Consider the following 20,274-nt stretch of genomic DNA (forward strand, 5'->3'; position numbering starts at 1 on the left):
ACAGACATGTCTGCAGTTCAGCTGGGGGTGCAGTAGGGAGTGCTGCCTGAAGGAGAGTGAATGACGTAGTCACGTTACATAGCAACTTAAGGGGCTTTGGATGATTACTTTAACCCTTTGGTTTTACTGAACTAAGTGCTCGCCACCCACTGGATTAGACAAATCGTCCACTAGCAGAAATAACCCAAAAAAGACAAAGACAATGCCGAGTTTGGAGAGATGCTTTATCTCAAAATAAAGTCAGTCTCCTGAGTTTAACTCGTCCTAATTGTTTTGGAAAGTCAAGGAATCATTTGTATGTACTATGAAGTCATCGTCTGGGTGTGTCTGTTGAGTGGAGTGGACATTTTCCTTGTTGTTGCTCTTTTTTCCTAACTGTAAATATGAGATAAAAAGATGTGTCATGTTTGTACTGCATTAGTCATCAGATTTGCCCTCTTTCTGCACCTTTTAAAGTATGTGCTATCGCATTAATTTAACAATCAAACCCTTCAGTCCTCTCTAATTTCTCTCTCTAATTCTTTCTCTGTTTGTCTTTTCAGTGACCAACAGGGCAGGATTAAGAATGCCAGGTATAAACACTCCTTTCTCTTTCTCCCATCCCCCCTTACCTGCTAAGCTCCCTTGCATGAATTAAATGTCACTCTGTGGATGGGGACAGAGAGATCTTTGTGCACACTGATAATAAGAAACTTTATACATTGAAGTGTATAGATCCAAGCATTATGTGGAAGGGGACTGTAAAAGCAAACCTAATTGCTAAAGCCAAGCTGTCTTTCTCTTACATGGAAAGAATTCTCTTTAGCTGCTTCTGTGCAAAGCGAGAGCAGACAAGCAGGAAGGATATAACTTTATAGTCGCGGAGAATCGGCAGAACAACAAAAACTGGATTTCTTCATATCTCTTGAGGCTATGTTTTCTTTGCGTCTTGCTAGCTGATCATGTTAGACAGGACTATGAATGCGTAGACAGTGGAGTCTGTTGGATAAGGTGCCTGATCATGCTCTCCTGTTGAGATCAGGTTTAGGAGTTTGTATTTTGTAGAGCAGGTAAAGTTCAGCCAAGCTGATTTATTATTATTTACTGTGGATTTCTGCTAGCAAGATGGCTTTTTTGATGTCTGATGTCTTCTCCCGCACAGAGAGGCTCATAGCCAGATCGAGAAACGTCGCAGAGACAAGATGAACAGCTTCATCGATGAGCTGGCGTCACTGGTGCCCACCTGCAATGCCATGTCCCGCAAGCTGGATAAACTGACAGTCCTCCGGATGGCTGTCCAACACATGAAGACGCTCAGAGGTTAGAATCAACTGGGAGGGTTGGGGAGGCAACGAAGTGAAAGGTCTTCTCATTCAAACACTTGCTCGCATCAGTTTTTGTGCTAACATGTGAAATATGCGCTGTTGAGGACCTGAGGGTTTTAATCCCAGTTAAATTAAGATTAAACAACGAAACATATTCATAAACATGGGAAATGTGAGAGGTTTTTACTGATCAGGTGACAAATAAAGAAGATAATTGATGATTGAGCCGTAATCGGGGAACGGGCAGGTCAGGATAGTTAATATGGATGATGTTAATGCAGTGAAGTTCCAAATTCTTAAAGGAAGATAAATTCATGTCACTCAAGGCAAATAAGATTAAGTGGGAGCATACAGCTTTCTAAAAAGGCTCTTACGTGTGCAGGTGCAGTCTGAATAGTCACAGGTGTGACCTGCGTGTGTTTGAATGTTGTGTGCAGGTGCAGCCAACCCGTACACAGAGGCAAACTACAAGCCTTCCTTCCTCTCAGATGATGAACTGAAGCACTTGATACTAAGGGTGAGTGGAAAAATCAAAAATAATTAATGGTTTTTAATTTTTATAACTATACAAAGGGGGAAAAAAACTCCAGAAATGAACTTTTTAATCCAGTTTTTAACGTCCTGTTTAATAATGCAGGCTGCTGACGGCTTCCTGTTTGTGGTCGGATGCGATCGTGGCAAGATCCTGTTCGTTTCTGAATCCGTGTACAAGATTCTCAACTACAGCCAGGTACGCTGGCAGCCTGAGGAGTGAAGGGATCTTTTTGTTAATGGTGGAGGATTTTTAAGCCACCTTAAAAGGCTTTACTGTGGATCTGCGACAGGCATGCGTTAGTTCCTTTACAAAGCAAAAGAAGGATGCTGTGAATCTGCTCACTCACTATTACGACACAAACAAGTGGACAATTCATAGCCAGCAAACATCTATGCCTATCCATCCAAATTTGAATTAAACACAAATTAAACGATTCAAATTTAGTCATCTTTCTCTCTCCTCTCAAGAATGACCTGATAGGTCAGAGCCTGTTTGACTACCTTCACCCCAAGGACATCGCCAAGGTCAAAGAGCAGCTGTCGTCCTCTGATACAGCCCCACGAGAGAGACTCATCGATGCTAAAAGTAAGCAAAAATGGGACGTGTGTAATCTGTTTTGTAGAGCCAAGAGTTTGGTCAATGCCGTTAAAATCTGTCACACCAAATGGTGTGAAAAGGAACCCCATGTAGGGAACTGAAGGCTAGAAACAGTCAGTGCATTTTCTCAAAGGAAAAGCCTGTTGATTTAACGATGGCAAACACAGCTGGAGGTAAAACAGGGGAAGTGTGCATCATTCGAGGCACTAAGAATAGAAAATGCAACCAAGAGCTCCAAATGGATTTATTTTCCTCATGTGTGTTTCCTTTGTTATTTGTGTGCGAGTCCTTCTTTCTAAAATTGCTGAGGCTTGAAAGAATAGTCGTTTTCTGTTGACTGATTATTTCTTTTCCTTTATTTTCGCAGCTGGTCTTCCTGTGAAGACGGACATCACCCCCGGTCCTTCTAGACTCTGTTCTGGAGCCAGGCGGTCATTTTTCTGCAGGATGAAGTGCAACAGGCCGTCTGTCAAAGTAGAAGATAAAGACTTTCCCTCCACCTGCTCTAAGAAAAAAGGTAGCGCGCCATCGTCTTCATTACAACCTGACAACCTTCCTCTCTGTCAGAGCACCACCTGAAAAAGCTCTGTGCTTATCAGCTCTCTGGTCGCTTTCTGACATCCACTCATTTCTGTAAATCTGATGTCTCTGCTTGTCAGTGCTGTTTCTGTATGGGTGGACTGATCACAGCCTTGTGGAAAGCTGTGACAGCAATCTTATGAAGCGCGTGCAGTCAAGTTACCGCTTATTCTTTTGGAGATTGGTGTCTAGATCTGACAAAAAGGAACCGCTGAAGTTAGTTTGTTGTTCCCAGTTGCTTCTAAAACTCTTTATTCTAAGTTAATGACATACCTGCAGGGTCCGTGTGCAAGCATCTCTAAATAAAGAAGGATGCACTGATTTATGCACGCAGCACTACAGCAAGAACTTAATTACCCCTGACACAGAGATAGGACTGGTCAGGATCTATGGTGTGTTTTTCCCTTAACAATTATCTAAGGGTGTAGATGCACCATCATGACTACATGTAGGATGTAGCATCTGTAATTATAAGTATCAGTCGTATTAAACAAACTCTAATTTCAAGCATTTTACATCACTGTCAGGCCTAAAGGGTAAATGGTGTTGCTGCTGTGGCTCGTTTCTCCCACATCGTCTGACAGAACGGGTGAGGAGCATTAACATAAAAATAAGCCACGTCTGAATTGCGGAGAGCTTCCACTATATCAGCTCGATGAAGCCAGCAGTGTTTTGCGTATCTTAAAAGACCTTTGGAGCGGCTTCTCTCTCGTCTCTATTTACATCTCACACAGTGCTTTGTAAATATCTCCATCACCTCCTTATGAAACTCGTTTCCTGGCGTTCCTGTTCTTCTATTTTTAGGTTCACATCCTTTTCATAACAAGGAATTGCACCTCAGTTGGCATGAGAGCATGGTGTTTATTTAACCGTTATTTACCCGCTCTATATTGTCAAAAACAAATTCTAGAGAAAAAAAAAAGACAGACATTTTTTTTGTTAATGTGTTTTTTTTTTATTACTTAGTTTTTAATAAAGGTTTTACATATTTTTACAACAGAAAAGGAAAACAACAAACAACCAAAAACAACAATAACAAAACAAGCAGTCGACTGGAAAGCACAGCTTTTTCCCACAAAGCAATTCTGGCAGTGAGAACGTGACTTTATATTCATGAATTGACAGCACATCTACAGATGTAAGAGCAGCTTAGGAGAGGCATGCAGAAGTTTATATAGATGTGAGTAGGCACAAACAGGAGAAAGAAAAAATAAATTAAATTTAAAAAACAAAAAACAAAACAACATTCTAATTTCGGATATATTTCAACCACTTGTCCCATCTTGTGGTATAAATATTAGCTTGCAGCCTTAACAAAAAGGTAAGTTTTTCCATTTTATGAATCTCCTCAACAACGCTCAACCAGTCGTCCAGAACAGGGGGTCAGTACAGAGCCACTTACGAGTAATTGCTTTTTTTGCAGCAGCAGTAAGAATCTTCAGGAGATATTTGTCATTGCTTGTTAATTCTTCGGGTAGGTCTCCTAAATAAAATGTTATGACAGGCCGTCGTTTTGATTTAAAGCCTATAGTCTGTTCTATCTTTGATATAACATCTTCCCAAAATTTAGAAAGTTTTCGACACGACCAGAATATGTGGGTATGGTTTGCAACAGTTTCCCCACAGCTCCTCCAGCATGAAGAATTTCCCCAGTTAATGTGTTTTATACATTTTATCATAAAAAGATTTAATAGTTTTCTGTTCTCCAACTTTTATTATTTCATTTTGAGAAAATTTAGTTTGACATTCTTAAATGTCTGCTTAGATTTTAGTGCTTGAAAAGGTTACATTTTTGGTCGGCTTTTATTAGTTTAACTATTCAAACTTTTCTTCATATTATTAATTAAAACGATACATTTGACATTTATCAACTTTTTTCTTGTCTTTTATACTAGAACCGGTTAAAATAGATGCATCCTATTTCGGTAATGCATGAGGGCTCAGGTGGAGAACCTATAACAGTAATGATGGAGCAGTGATAATTTATTCATGTTTCCAGTATTTCTTTTGTGTTTAAGTAGTTATTTGAATGATGTGTTTTCTGTGTATGAATGCGTCCTATTACCCGACGAGAGGACTGAGTTTATTTATTCATTTGAAAACCTTTTAATTAATCAGCAAAGCTTACACGCCATAAAAGAATCTCACCAGAGTGATCATCTTTGAAAATAGGGCTGCCTCTGAAAGTCAGAGCTATGAAGCATCAATCAAAGATGCTTTCAGTTGAGTGAGACTGCGAGCGCTTATCTGCAAACAACATGCGCTGCACTTGTAGATGAGAGGAGCGGAAACCTGAGGCGCAGGGCCTTTTTTTCCTGATAGGCGGTTGCACAGAAGAAGATTTTTACCGCAATCTTTATTAACTGCTTCTATAATTTAAAGGGGAAGAAGAAGCCAGGTGCTGATAATCAAATGCACTTGATAAACTGATGAGCAAGAATGACTACCTCTGTAAAAGCAGAAGTTGTGCAGTTTGCTTCTATGGAGCATTCAGGAAGGTGATAACATAACGCTATAATCTTCCCAGAATTCACCCCAAGGTCAGACTGTGCAATGCTCGAAGGCACTACAAATAAGCCAGGAGCTACATCTCCAGCTCTACAGGCCTCAGTTAACATGTTAACTGTTAAAGTTCATAACGTTATATTTAGAAAAAGACTGAACAGAACAAGTGTGGCTTGTTTGGGATTGTTGTTAGCAGGAAGTTTCCACACGGCTTCTGATCCAAAGTGAAGCTTGGCTTCAATGGACAACAAAGGAGGGGTGATGGTTTGGGCTTGTGTTTAAGTCATTGAGTTGATCATGAACTCAGCTGTATACACAGGTATTCTAGAGTCATATCTGAGGCCGTCTGCCCCTTAATAAAGCTTGGAAATGACGAAGTTGGGTCGTGTGACATGACAGCGATCCCCTGCACAGCAGCAAATCTACAGCTGGATGGCTGGAAAGAAAGTATCAAGCTGTTTCTTCTGACTTGCGATTACTTCAGTTGGACTTTTATTGTGAAGAGATCCACAGAGTGAAAATGTGAAGATGAATTTTTATTCTCACAAGATGACAACGTTCGCCAAAAAGTGAATTTTGGCCTAACTACCTTAACAGTTTGCTTTGGTGTTGATTGTGATGGACCGAGCAGTGAAGGAAACTTAGGCACAGGTTAAAGTCCAAAAAAATGATTTTTTTATTTAACCCAAAAAACATAATTGGTTAAATCATGCAAAAAGAATCAAAGTCTTGGGCCCATAAAAGAGGTCAAAATAACAGAACTCTACTCAAAGTTGACAACACTACTGATAACTCAAATAAACTGACCTAACTTAACGAGACAAAGGGGAAACTTAAATAGTGGCTGATCAGCCCTCAAAACAGGAGAAGGGGTAAAACACACAAAACCTAACTAAACCAAACATAATGAACTCCAATTCCCCCCATGGTCCCGAGTTATGGCATGAACCAATTTGTAGTCTTCCTTTAAAGCTCGCTCCGCCCCTTTTCCACCTCTTGGCTCCTTAATCAAGGGACTGGAACAGCTGCAACCAAGGTAACTCAGAAAACAAAAGATTAATCACACATAACAGTGTAAACTAAAATGTGCGCACTTATTTTAGAATGCAGTGTTATGTGGATATGTGAATGAATTCTAAACCAAAACCAGTTATTTATTGTCCTGTAAATTAATTCCTATATTTAAAGAAAGACAAATGTGAATGCGATGTTACTTATAAGCCTCTACACTAACATGGTGGGTGTTACCACTGTGTGGCTGTAAGTGCAGCCATCACATTGATGAACAGTTGCAATGGGCCAGTAAAAGTCCAGACCTCACCCTGAATGTAATGATGTGGATGGACCTTAAGATTCAGCTGTGCTGAGCAAATGCCTAAAAATCTCAATGAACTGAAGTAACACTGTAAAGTAGAGTGGTTGGGCCAAAATTGATCCGCAACAGTGTGTAAGGCTGATTAAATCATACAGAAAACAGTTTAGTTCTGCTGGTGTCACGCTCTGCCTCCGGCTCATTTCTGCAGAGTTGGTCCAAACAGTACAAGTTAACACAAAAACAGCTAAAGCAAAAATGAATTTTAACTCTGAGCAAGAACCAGACTATCATTTAACAACATCACAAACTACTAGAAAATGTTATGTTGCAATTAAAAAGCACTGAGGTAGTTTAATTTGAACAAACACGTTAATCAAGTAAAAATATATGAACAACAACAACACTTTTGAGGTTATTGTGACCTGCTGAATCACATTTAACTGACCAAATTCTGATTTGTGTGACTCTTATTTAGAAATTGCACCTGGGCTGTTCTGGCAACCTCTATATCACACTTCATTAGCTGTGTGCCAAGCAGGTCAGGGCTGAAAGCAGTCTGAGTCAGCTCGGCAGATGGTGGTTTCAGCCGTGGAGAATTAGCTGGAACACATTGGAGTGCAGTGTAACATCACGCCTGGACTCGAGTTTTTAAGATTAAAAATCAAAGGTTTAGAACATGACACGAACGGAGTCTCGGTCGCTCAATTTTCCTCGTCGGAAAGTGGAAAGTGGAAAGTGACGCACGGGACATTTGCACTTAGACCAGTGGAGCACACATGCTGCCATGTATTCCAGGAAAATCTTCTTATATTGACTGATCAAAGAGCAAATGAAAACATGGCTGGCTGCGTTTGGAGCTACTTAGTAGCTTATTGAGGAACTGGAGTGTAAAACGTCTTTTATAATCAGAGGAACATGCCAAGAAGTAGAAGTACTCCCATCTTCATAGAGAGTGGAAAGGTGTTCCAGATGGTTTGTGCGTTTGCAGAGGAGGGATGGCAGATATACTGGACAAAGGCTGTTGAAGATGAAGTTGCCAGGCAGGAGGTTCTTGTAGTTTCTAATCTTGTAGTTTTATGGCAAAGAGCAAGAAATAAACAGCCCTGAAAATCACAGATGGGCTCATTTGTCAAAAATAGTTTAAAGAGGGTACGAGCCAAAGTCCACACAGCACTCGCTGATTAACTGTGATCCTTCAGTCCTGCAGGGACGACCGTATGATTTGTCTTCAAGGGTTCAGCCTCGTGTTTTGATTTGTATTTGATAATTAGCCGTAACTGCATCACTGCTGTGGCTTCCTCAGCGTTTTGTAAGAGTTTTTGAATCAATCAGCCAAACTGTTCCGATGTGGGTTCATAATCAAAAAGAAATCCCATCACATTCAGTTCAGTGAACTGTAAAAACGCTCCATCATACCCCACAGCATGGTGACGGTATCCCACTAAGATGGCCCTGCTTATTTCTAATTTTAACGCCTCTCTCTGGCGTCTCTTCGCTCTCATTACAGCGGACCGTAAGAGCTTCTGCACTATCCACAGCACGGGCTACTTGAAGAGCTGGCCACCTACCAAGATGGGTCTCGACGAAGACAATGAACCCGACAACGAGGGCTGCAACCTGAGCTGCCTGGTGGCCATCGGCCGCCTGCACCCCCACATCGTCCCCCAGCCCAGCCTGGCAGACATCAGGGTGAAGCCGACAGAGTACGTCTCCCGGCACGCCATCGACGGCAAGTTCGTCTTCGTCGACCAGAGGTGAGAGGCAAAAGAGCGTAAAGGGGAGAGCCGAATAGGTCACCTCGTCTTGATTTATGTGACAGGACAGTAAAGTTCAGCTGCTTGCATACTCGCGTGATTTTCAAGGTCGCATTTCCCTCAGCTTATCCTCAGAGTCCGCCTGCTTATTGATAGATTTAGAGAGCAAAAGATTAGATAGTAAAAGGATGAAGTGGCCAAAAATTGAACCGACTGTAATTTTGATATGAGAGTTTGATATGAAATTGCCTCCTGAAGGGTGGAGGGGTGAGAGCTGTGAGGAAATATGGATTCAGAGAAATCGAAATAACTTGTAGTGCATAAAATGTCAGAGCAGAGCCACAAATAGTCGACTTTTACCTGCAGCGCTGTGTCGTTTAGCACAGCCTTTGTTAGCAACAAACACGATGGAGTCAAATACAGCCCTGTTTAGGATGCGGTGATTTTTGAGTTTTTAATTTTAGCTGTTTAGATGAACACATTATGTTTCAGTACACACCAGGGTTTTAATAGTTTTGCAATTTTCATTAGTTTTTATTTTTATTTAGTTTTGACTTCAGATTTTCAATTTTATATCAGTTTTAATTCGTTTTTACCAATTGTTTGCTAGTTTAGTTTAGTTTTTATTTTTTTGAAAATCCTTAGTTTCAGTTTAGTTTTGATTAGTTTCAGTTATAGTTTTAGTTGTGTTTGCAATAATTAAGTGTAACAAAATCCCAGTTTCATCATATCAGTCATTCTGCTCATCCTTGGGTATGTTGCTATTCCAGCTACCATACTGCACCCTGCACAGGTTGCCTGTCTGTCACAGGGCTAACAGACAACTCACATTCCCACCTATGGGTTCTTTAAATAAATAAATAAATAAAGGCAGATGAACAACCATTGATACCAGGCAACTATAAAATGTATATCTTGGCCCCAATGAGACTATTAACTCTCGCAGCACCGGGTGTTCGTAATTTTGGTTCAAGTGAATTGATAAACTTTTTGAAGGTAATTGACTCACACAGTTGTGTTGATATCCCCGTCCTGTTGTCTCGGGATGCATCACGCTGCCTTGCCTGGGGTTAGCTTCTGTTTTCTGGGGATGAGGGTTGAGTGTGCTCCCTTACCTTCTCAAGGTAAGCTAGGTTAGCCTTCTTGTGTGAGCTTTTCAAGTGCACTTTAAGGTTTGTGGGATTTTTTTCCCTTTAGAAATGTCCCTCATAATGTGTCTGTTTCCACTACAAGACACTTGCTTTATCCAAAACACAGTCATATTCAAAGTAATCCCAAATTGGACTCTGGCTCCCGACTTTTCCTGACATGATTCTGCGCGTGGACGGAGCAGCAACACAGACGACTCGACTAACGTGCTGCCACCTGCTGGCATAATGAGACACAGCAAGAAAAAAATCTGTAAACTAAACTTCATTTTCACCCTTGACTATTGTATGACACGCACACATCAATGAAAACTAAACACATTTTTGCTATAAATTCAGTTAATTTTAGTTAGTTTTGTGAACACTCATTCCAGTTTTAATTAGTTTTCCTTTTTTTGTTTTTATTTTTATTTCCGTTAACGAAAATGTTTTTTCACTTCTAGTTTTCGTTATTTCGTTAGTTTTCGTTAACGATAATAACCTTGGTACACACTGATTTCTCTTAGAGCTGTGTTACAACCAGCCTTTAGTACAGATGAAAAGCTTTTCAGTTAAATGAGTTTTATTCTTGCTTGAGGTTTCAGGACAGAGTGATGTTTTTGGGTGATTCACTATCTTAGAAAACCTTTGTTGCCCATAATTAAGACTCTCACCAGCAGCTGCAAGCAAACAATCCTCTTTGTGTCTGTGTTCTTCCAGAGCCACAGCCATCCTAGCCTACCTACCCCAGGAGCTGCTGGGAACTTCCTTCTACGAGTATTTCCACCAGGACGACATCAGCCACCTGGCAGAATGTCATAGACAAGGTGCCTTCTGAGAAACCTCTAAAATCCCTGTTAGAGTTTAATAGAGAAGATGTGAATGAATGAATGAATGCTAGTGTGCTCACTGCGAATGTATCGCAAATGTCCACAGTGCTACAGATGAGGGAGAAGATCAACACCAACTGTTACAAGTTCAAGATCAAAGATGGCTCCTTCATCACGTTAAGAAGCAGATGGTTCAGCTTTATGAACCCCTGGACCAAGGAGGTGGAGTACATCGTGTCTACCAACACTGTGGTGTCGTAAGTATCTGAAAACGCATTTTATTTGCTTTACCTGGAAGTTTTTAAGCTATAAACAAAAATATTTTGGCTCTCTGAAGACTCGGGTACATCACCTGTGCGCTTCCCCCCCCTTCTTCAGGTGTCCTATGATGGAGGGATCAGATTACCCTCAGTCTGCTGCCTCTCCACAGAGTATGGACAGCGTCCTGACCTCAGAGGGTAAATGACTTCCTTCGTTCTTTCACTCCCTGCTTATTTATCAAAAACATCAGCCCATGTCCACAGTTATTCTCCACAGTGCATACATTCTTCTTCTCTTGATTGCTGCTGATTGGTAGGTGGGGGGAGGCGGGCGCTGCAGACGGTGCCTGGTATCCCCGGCGGCACAAGAGCGGGAGCTGGGAAGATTGGACGCATGATTGCTGAGGAAGTGATGGAGATCCAGAGGTGAGAATAGGAGAATATCTGTGGTTTTTACATCTCAAACCAGTCGAGCAGAAAACCAGCGTCGGTGCTCTAATGGAAAATCACCGTGGCCTAGTTTCTTACTCGGATCGTGCTGATAGAGGTGACACAGAGAATGAATTATCAGGTATTACAAGCCAGCTGTACACGCTGGCAGGTGAGTGTATGACAAACCATATGCAGGATTTTCCCTCATTTTTCTGCACTGAATCATTTCAAATGTCAGGTTACAATAAAATGGAGAATAGGCACATGTTCTGTGCCGTCTAAAGTAGGACAGTGTGTTCGCGCTGCAGGCTCTTCTCCTCGCTTTGTGAAACTTCAAGGCTAATGATGAAACCCAGCCAAAATACCACAGACTGTCTCTACTGATAAACGATCGCCTGATTGTTATGGCAGTTCTGAAACATGATTGTGTTCAGTGAGGCTGATAGAAGAGGGACTTTTTTTATTTGGGGTTTTTATGAGCTGGAAGATTTTTTGGATTTTAGGGAAAGATGCTGTTTGACCTTCTGAGACTGGTCAAATTTGCAGACCACATGGATTCATGCCTGATGCAGCGATACATACGATACATACACACGTGTGTAATTATTCGTGCAGTATGTGTGAACATGCACATTTTCTTTTATCCTTTAGGACAAAAAAATAACAAAGCAATAATTGGCTGGCTCTTTAGCAAATACACAGAGGATTAGTCGTCCTTGTTCTGCTCTGGCATGTCACATAAGAGAGCAGCATGAAGACGTTCTCCACCTGGTTCTGAGGCAGGAAAACAAATTCTTGTTGCCAGCTGCAAACCTCGTAGAGTCTCTCCAAGCATGACGAGGGATTTACCGACCTGATATTTAAATCTGAAGTGTGTTTGATCTGGACTCACAAAGCTGTTTCAGGTATAATCTGTTCAGTTCCCTTCTATTTAGTGTGTGATACCTCAGCGCTGCTCTGGTTGCTAGGAGAAGAAACCACAAAGGATCAGCATACATGCAATGGAAAAACCTTTCTTTAAGTGTTTGAGAGCATTTAACGTAGTCACAAAATAAACAGGCTTATTGTAGCACTAGCATCGTGTTGGTACTTGATATCGACTCTACGAATACCTGGATGATGTAGTTGTTGTGTTTCATGTACTTGTACTTTTCAGTTCGTTCAAAATGGCGAGTGTGAATACAGGAATAGACGATTGGAGACAGTCTAGATCTGATTCAGAAACACTGCTGTTATCTGTTTCTCCCTATCAGGATTCGAGGCTCCTCCCCCTCCAGCTGTGGCTCCAGCCCTCTGAATATTACCAGCACACCTCCACCCGACACCTGCTCCCCAGGGGGCAAGAAGGTAACTAACACACACACACAGAGCTAATTGACCTGAAAGCAGTTTAATTTGTGTGCTTCTCTGTGGTGAGGGCCACGTTATCGGGGTTCCTGCAGGACATTAAAAAAAACTTCATATATCTGTAAATAAAACATGAAAAATAAAGTCTTTAGATGTCCTTTATTTTGAGATGGTGTCTTTAAAAGTCCCTACTAATAAAATAATTCTGTAAATCACTTGCTCGGTATTGTCATCTCTCTGTTGTCGTGCACATTTATTTATTTTAGGATAAAATTAAACAGTTTGTCCCTCCAGGGCAGGGATGTCAAACTCCTTTTACAATGTGGGACAAATCCAGACTCTGAGTGAGCTGAATCAGTGAAACTACACGCTAAATGTCTGTGATGGTTCTTAGTCATTCAGGTCATCGTAGTCTGAGCTTCTTGAAGATGATTCACTTCTCGGATGAGAGGTGAAACATCTTCAAGAAGCTCCTTAGACTACACGATAAATGTGTATAATTACAGAAAAGGTTCTGGTAGTTCTTTGCTCAGACGGTATAACATTTTTATTAATTCAGAGAAAATGTCCTGTGTTCTTAATATACAATTAATCATCATTTTATATAGTAAATACGGAAAAACCAGGAACTTTATGTCATTTAAGTGTTTATCTATTACCTAATTACTTTGCTGTGTGAATGGCAATTAATCGGGGTTCTCTATCATTAGGAGAAGTTGTAAAACTTATGAAAAACAGTTAAAACTTCAAATCTATGCACTCCTTCACATTTTTCAGAGCCACCCAGTGGGCTGGAGTCTTTCAGAGGCCAACTCTGGGCCCCAGGCTTCATGTTTGACACCACTGCTCCAGCTCCTGCACTACCCTAACAGAATAACTGTCCTCGTCTCTACTTTAGACATAATTGCATTGTTGAAACACCAAACTCGTCTGGTCTAATCTTAGTATTTATAGTGCAGGAACTTCATGGGTCTGTCTAAAACCTGAAAAAAATGCCCCTAAAGCAAACCCAGAAGAGCAAAATGTACAAAATTATTTTATCCTGTTTTAATAATGATAAAAATGCTGCTTGTACCAGTTTAACATGTGTAACAAGTTCAATGTTTTTACATCGAACTGATGTTTACTCGTGTCGCCTCTGCAGATTCAGAATGGAGGGACGCCCGAGCTGCCCAGCACGGGGATGCTTCCTGGACCCGACTCTGTTGGCTACCCCTACTCCAACCAGTCCATCATGAGTAAGTCACTGAGTAAATCTGTCGTTTTATGATTATCTCCTCTTCATCAGTCATCTTCTTAACAAGTTGCTCTCTCTAAAGGTGACAACTCCCACCTGAGCATAGACATCATGGACGAGCCCGGTTCCAGCAGCCCCAGCAACGACGAGGCGGCCATGGCTGTCATTATGTCCTTGCTGGAGGCGGACGCTGGCCTCGGGGGGCCCGTCGACTTCAGCGACCTACCCTGGCCGTTGTGAGGAAGCTGGGAGGGACGAGCCGGAGCTGCTGACGCGGGGTCGACGTCTGGTTGCCACGTTTTCCAACCTGTGTGCATGACGGCGCCGCAAAAATGTCCATCTTAACAAAAAAAAGGAAGAAAAAAACCGCTCTGTAGATACAGAGGAGATCCTCTCTCTTTAGGTGTCCATCAGACTGGATGGCCGTTAGGTTTCACCCCCAAGTTTTTGGTTCGTCATTCCCTGCAGGTGGAGCTGAGGTCCTGTTAAGATGCTAATTTTTCCAGTGCTGGTTTTCTAACGTTGCCACGGTGAGAAGCCATTTCTCTAACAACGGCGGTGCTGACATGTCGATGCTCCTTCACTCTCTACCCCATCAACCCAAATTAACAGAAGCCCCCCCCACCCTCTCTGAGGTTTCCCTGTAGGATACTGTACAAGCACGGGGACGTGAACACACAACAGAAGATACTCAGAGGACCTTTATCCCCAAAATTCCACTACCAGGTGTATCTCACATATTTAAATTCTTCCTTCTCTTTTGTAAAGACTGAATTGTTTTGGAAGGCACCGCCCAGCTGCTGTTTCCAGAGTTTACGCAAACTTTTACTCCAAGCTGCTCATCCTCGTCTGTTTCCTCAGAAATACCGAACTTCTCAGTTTCCTTCTGTGTTCACTCAAACAGCCTGCAGTGCTTCTGAGAGGCATAAGGAAGCTAGAAAAAAAGGCAAAAGTGCTGGAATTGAGGGGGGGTTGTTGGGTTGAGGATCCCTGTGCGTGTGCCTGTGTGTGTGTTGAGAAACCAGTAAGACCAGTAAGGTTTAACAGGTTGGCCTGTGTGGCCTTGCTTATAAATCAAACTGATCTTTTTACTATTTTACTGTTATTTTCTAGTGAATGCAGACAGAAGGAGGAATAAGATTGCAAATATAATAAAGATCCCAGCAGTAAGCGAGACGGGTGTGCAGGAGCTCCGTTAGGTCGGGGTTCCCTGCGTCACATGTTCCCGTCTGTTTAAAAGGCGCTGGTGAAATAAAGCAGGCGTGCATAGATTTAAGAGGGACTAAACACAGCCACGGGTCTAAACTCACACACACCTACCAAGGATAAATGCCACACGGCTGCAGTAATAACACGACCTAGTCGATGGTACTGCCACTGTCTGCTTGCGCATGAACATGAAAGATCAAAAAATGCAGACAGTGGCTGCGGTGGTTTTAATACTCTGGTTCTTATTCTAGAACTTAATCTTTCTCTTCAGCCCACAGAGCGGTTCTTCCTCATACCGATCCAAATGCTCTCTGCAGGTAGACGGCGTGGACGCAGTGTAGCGTAGGATCTCCACGGATGAGTCCATGTGGTCACAGAGAACAGGCAGGCGAGCAGACGTCCACACAGATCCTCACTCACTGATGACAAAGCCTTGAAGGTCCGTTTGGTTCGTAATTTGTGACAAATTTGCATCACGCAGACTCGAGCAGACTCCAGAATCTTATTCTTTACCGAGTTCCCAGCTCGCCTGCTGCACTTGCAGTTTTAAATCTTTGCATTATTGGCAAGTGATGCTTTATTAACCAACGTTAAGCTTTTTCCTTTCACCACTGAAGCTTTTTAAATGACTGGTGCTCAGTAGTGATCTTAAGTCCAAACTACTGAAGCCATCTATTTAAAAAAGAAAAGAAAAAAGTGCCAAATCTTTTATTTGCATTAAGTTTCTCCCCAAAGAAGAAAGAGAAGGGAAAAACCCAACCGATCCAAGACTCAAACCTTGAGAGAATGTCGGCAGCGTCTGCAGCTCGACGCGCTGCATGAGAGTCAAGCTCAGTCCTTAATCAGCTTAGCCAACTGAAAATCTCCAATCTGTCGTAAACGTTTTGATTTCTTTTGGACCAAAAAGGCTAAAAAGTGTAAATCTACTCCCATCATTCATTATTTCAAAAACAAGGCCTATAAACACAGGTGCAACTGCACTGAACCTAAATCCCCGCTGAGTATCGAGCAGCACAGTCCCACAGGGAGACCCATAAACCAGCTCTGAATATAAGACAGTCTTGGTGCATAGATTGACCTACAATGCTGGAATCTTTCAAAGGAATAATAATTTAAAAAGACCATCAGCGAAGATCTGTTCGTCCTCGTGGACGGCCTCCTGCTCGTTTATCTCTGGTGGGCTTCTGAGCGTTTGCAGCGAGCGCTCCGCAGGAGAGGAGCGAACAGCTGGAGTGAAGCTCTGACAGCTGTCAGAACAAAGAACGAGGCTTTAATGGGGGGGAAAAGGTGGTTAATTGAGTCCGGTGGGAGCAGCAGCTGTATGGGCGGCACACTCAATGTGCTCGACAGCAAACCAGGACTGTTCAAGTGCTCCTCCATGAGGAAATGTTCTTCACTGCCATTTTATTGACAATGCAGGAGGCGACGCGGCGTCAGCCTGCTAACATGAAAACCAATAAGCTTGGGTTACAGGGTCTCCACCTGCTCACCCCCTCACTGATCCTTCAGCCTCTCAGTCTTGTGTTGAACTGTTCTCAGCAGAGGGGACTGGATGGGCTCTTTGGGCTTTACTTTACACCACCCACAGAAGGATCCACCCCTTTTTTTTTAACCAGCCTGGGTGGGGCTAAAAGAAGCTGAAAACCCCCCAAAAAAACCTCTCAGCTGATTTATTTGCAGACTTGCCCGACTGCAGTTACTCTTAAATTTGGTCTTTTTTTGCCTGTTTCACCCAACTGTTAATTCAAACTAACTGCTGGTGAACAAAGAGGACTTTGTAACGAAGATGGAGCTCACCAACATCTCTAATCGCTTCCTGCAACAGTTTCTGGGGGTCACGAGAGATTTTTAGTAGCCTTTTTTTTCCCCTCGATGATGAAGATGATCCCTAATTTGACCTCTTCACCTCTCTGCTGTCACAGCCCCGGGCCTTTGTGTTGTCCGATAAATTAGAGGCAGACATGACAAAAACCAAAAGAAGCAAAGACACAATCAGATTTGTCTTTTAACTTTCTGAATCTATTTTGGAAACAAAAAAAAATCTAATTAGATGTTTGGAAATATTTTTTTAATGGCGCTGCATTATAAATTCATTATGAAGGCTCCGGTTTGGAGTCGCAGAGATAACGCCTGGATTTGAGTCTGAAAGATGAAATCCCAGAGATGTGTTTAAAAAAAGTAAATAAATAAAAAACACAGAAACAAAAGAAGTTTTCTTCATCGCTCTATTTGCAAAGCATAAACAAAAGTAAACTGTGTTCTTGTGTATGACATGAAAAAGGTCTTTAAAGGGCTGATGTATAGCTTCTCAGCTTCTCACCGTGACCAGCACGTTCTTATACAAACACGAGGCTTCCTGTCAAACTTGGAACACTTTTGATGTGGGCGGGGCTAACACTTGAGGAAAATACTTTTTCATGATGGGTTTTCTGTTTTTAACTTTCAAAGAAAATACATGTGAGACACAAGCTGGGCTAATACAAGTCACCTGTTTTCTTTCCACGTGGGCGGACAATGTTAACATCGACCAACTGTGGCAACAGCTTTTAAAAGAAATCCTTATTTGAGGAGGCTGAACGCTGCGAGAGTGGCAGCTGCAGCACCAGCTGCTGTTTGGACCTCAGCCGCTTAAGTTTAAGCCGCGCTCAGACTCCGCCTCCGCCGTCCTCCTCCAATCAGGCAGCAGCTAGCAAGGTCCCCTCTGTATCTGTTCTAGTGGGTTTATTTCTGTTTTAAGTGTTTCTACTCTACACACTACAATAAAGTGTTCTCCTTGTTGATATCTCCCTGCCCCACCTGACGATAATGTATCAAATCTTTAAATATTATCATGTTAAGAGTATACTTTATGCAAATATATATGAGTATGATGAGTGTATTGTATGTATCAGCAGTGAAATATTTTTCAAATAAAATTATTTGTTTCTGTCATCGAGGATTCGATGTTTACTGTCGCTTGCTGGCTTCATTCACAACTCTCAGCCAATCGGTGAAGCCCGCTGGTATTTTTATATGGTGTTGCCATCCAGCTCGGGCAGAATCTGCAACAGAGAAACGCAGCTGCTGCTTCTCCACCGCCACAGGCAGCTGAATAGAGCTGAGCGGTTAAAGCACACTTCAGCAGGACAAAGAGCTTGTAGGTTAACCCGAGAGGTTCGTCGCGGTTTGCTTCCCGCGGCCCTGTAAAGTTGCTCAAAGCATGAGCAGACACTGTGGACGCACATTAAATAATCATGGTTACAGTGGAAGCAGCGTATCTATATTTCATCTGTCCGGCCGAGGTTGGGTCGTTTTCCTGCTACTGAGCATTTCTTTCATCCTCTGCCAAAGCTTCACAAAACCTCAGATGCCGCTTTAAAAATTGAAAGTAAAGTTTCTTCTTGAGACTCTGCGTGTTATGAGAAGGCATCTGAATTTGAATATTTCAAAACTTTCAGTGCTGCTGTATCTGGATGTCTTCTAAAGCTGAGTCACTGCACGTCGATCACATCTGCAGGCTTCAAACATCACTAATCACGCAGCTTGGAAGCAGTGTGCAGCGCCAAGACCTGGATGTAAAGCTGTTATAGCAGCAGAAGGCTTCAGCAGGCAGGCTTGCATTCAAATGACACAATGTTTGACTTATTAATGAGTGATTAACATGTAAACAGCCAGTGTTGGAAACATCTGAGGTGGAGATTTTAATCACCATAAGCACCTTAGGGTTCGAGAAGACTCATTATCTGCCATGTATATACTTATAGCCACTTTATTAGGTACACCTTTTCAGCTAATTGTTAATATATACCTAATCTAAGTAAATCTATAATCAGCCAATCACATGGCAGCAACTCGATGCATTCAAGGTGACCTGCTGAAGCTCAAACCAAGCATCAGAATAAAAAGAAAGGTGACTTTTAATGTTGTTGCTGCCAGATGGGCTAATTTGAGTATTTCAGAAACAGCTGATCTGCTGGGATTTTCCCACAGAACCATCTTTCAGGTTTAGAGGTTCAGATGGTCTCAAGTATTGCTGCTGACCATGTCTATCCCTTTATGACAGGGGTGGGCAATTCCAGGCCTCGAGGGCCGGTGTCCTGCAGGTTTTAGATCTCAGCTTGGGTCAACACACCTGAATCACATGATTAGTTCGTTAGCAGGCCTCTGGAGAACTGCAGGACATGTTGACTGTATCCCAATTCAGGGTCTGCAGCCTTAAAGATCCTCAAGGGCCGCGTACTTAAAGACCGCTAAGGCCGGAAGTGCGAGGCTTGTGAAATGGGACGGTCTAGCCTCCGTTGCGCTGCCCAGGTTGCCTAGCAACCATGATACTAACAGCTGGAAACGTTTCATACAGCTTTGTTTGACAGAAATGAAGGAGAAAATCTTTTGTTCATTTGTTTGTTTCTACATGAGCTTTGATCATTCTCAGATTAAGCTCAGCTATTGAACGGCGTATATTTTAAAGTAAAGGCTTTAAAACCAAGTTAGTACAAACGTCACTAATGTCACATAACTTTGCCGACATGTGGCCAACAGTAATGTTTTAATGTTCTTTGTTATTAAACATTTGCACATAAATAAGTGACATAATATTCAGTACTTACTTAAAGTTTACTCTTCGGGTGCCTCTCATCCACCGTTTTTTTTCGGCAAAATTATCCACACCCACCGCCGTGCTATGCATTCTGGGATATGTTGGGCCACGAAGTCTACACCGCCACGTCCTTAAACTTCAGGGAAATGAAGGACGCATTTGAGGGCCGCATTTCGAGCAGCCTTCGAATTGGGACAGCCTTCGTCGCGTCGCGGTGACGTAATCGGCCTTAAAATGCGGCCTTTAAGGCTGCAGACCCTGAATTGGGATACAGCCGTTGAGGAGTTAATTTAGCCATTTAAATCAGCTGTGTTGGTTCAAGGACACATAAAACCTGCAGGGACACCGGCCCTTGAGGCCTAGAGTTGCCCACCCCTGCTTTATGACCACAGCGTAGCTTTCAGCAGGATGACACACCGTGTCACCACACAAAGCTCAAATCGTCTCAAACTGGTTTGTTGAATATGAAAGAGAGTTCTTTACTCCAAAGTCCATCAGTGATGAGATCTCGGACCAATAGAGCACCTTTGGGCTGTGGTGGAGCAGGAGACTGACAGTATAAATCTGCAGCAGCTGCATGATGCTTTCATGTCAACATGGACCAAAATCTGAGGAATGTTTCCAAGACCTCATTAATTCTGAGACACAAAGAAAACAGCTTAAATAA

The 20,274-nt window shown here is 42.3% G+C and overlaps 1 protein-coding gene across 2 annotated transcripts in view; it reads left to right on the forward strand.

Annotated features, from left to right (window-relative positions):
• The window catches only part of bmal1a (basic helix-loop-helix ARNT like 1a), a 31,979-nt gene extending 17,038 nt beyond the window's left edge, over window positions 1–14,941 (forward strand). For both annotated transcript variants that reach the window (XM_087844115.1, XM_087844116.1), the window contains exons 7-20: window positions 543–572; window positions 1,142–1,299; window positions 1,742–1,821; window positions 1,942–2,034; window positions 2,307–2,424; window positions 2,804–2,953; window positions 8,343–8,589; window positions 10,437–10,543; window positions 10,653–10,803; window positions 10,925–11,004; window positions 11,124–11,232; window positions 12,492–12,585; window positions 13,730–13,823; window positions 13,905–14,941. In XM_087844115.1, the coding sequence (XP_087700241.1) occupies window positions 543–572; window positions 1,142–1,299; window positions 1,742–1,821; window positions 1,942–2,034; window positions 2,307–2,424; window positions 2,804–2,953; window positions 8,343–8,589; window positions 10,437–10,543; window positions 10,653–10,803; window positions 10,925–11,004; window positions 11,124–11,232; window positions 12,492–12,585; window positions 13,730–13,823; window positions 13,905–14,062 (1,669 nt within the window). In that variant the 3' untranslated portion in view covers window positions 14,063–14,941. The remainder of the gene's footprint in view (window positions 1–542; window positions 573–1,141; window positions 1,300–1,741; window positions 1,822–1,941; window positions 2,035–2,306; window positions 2,425–2,803; window positions 2,954–8,342; window positions 8,590–10,436; window positions 10,544–10,652; window positions 10,804–10,924; window positions 11,005–11,123; window positions 11,233–12,491; window positions 12,586–13,729; window positions 13,824–13,904) is intronic.
• The last annotated feature ends 5,333 nt before the right edge of the window (window positions 14,942–20,274 follow it).

Source organism: Neolamprologus brichardi, chromosome 7 (genome assembly GCF_056152115.1).
Source record: "Neolamprologus brichardi isolate AB-2024 chromosome 7, ASM5615211v1, whole genome shotgun sequence".
NCBI classification, from domain to species: domain Eukaryota; kingdom Metazoa; phylum Chordata; class Actinopteri; order Cichliformes; family Cichlidae; genus Neolamprologus; species Neolamprologus brichardi.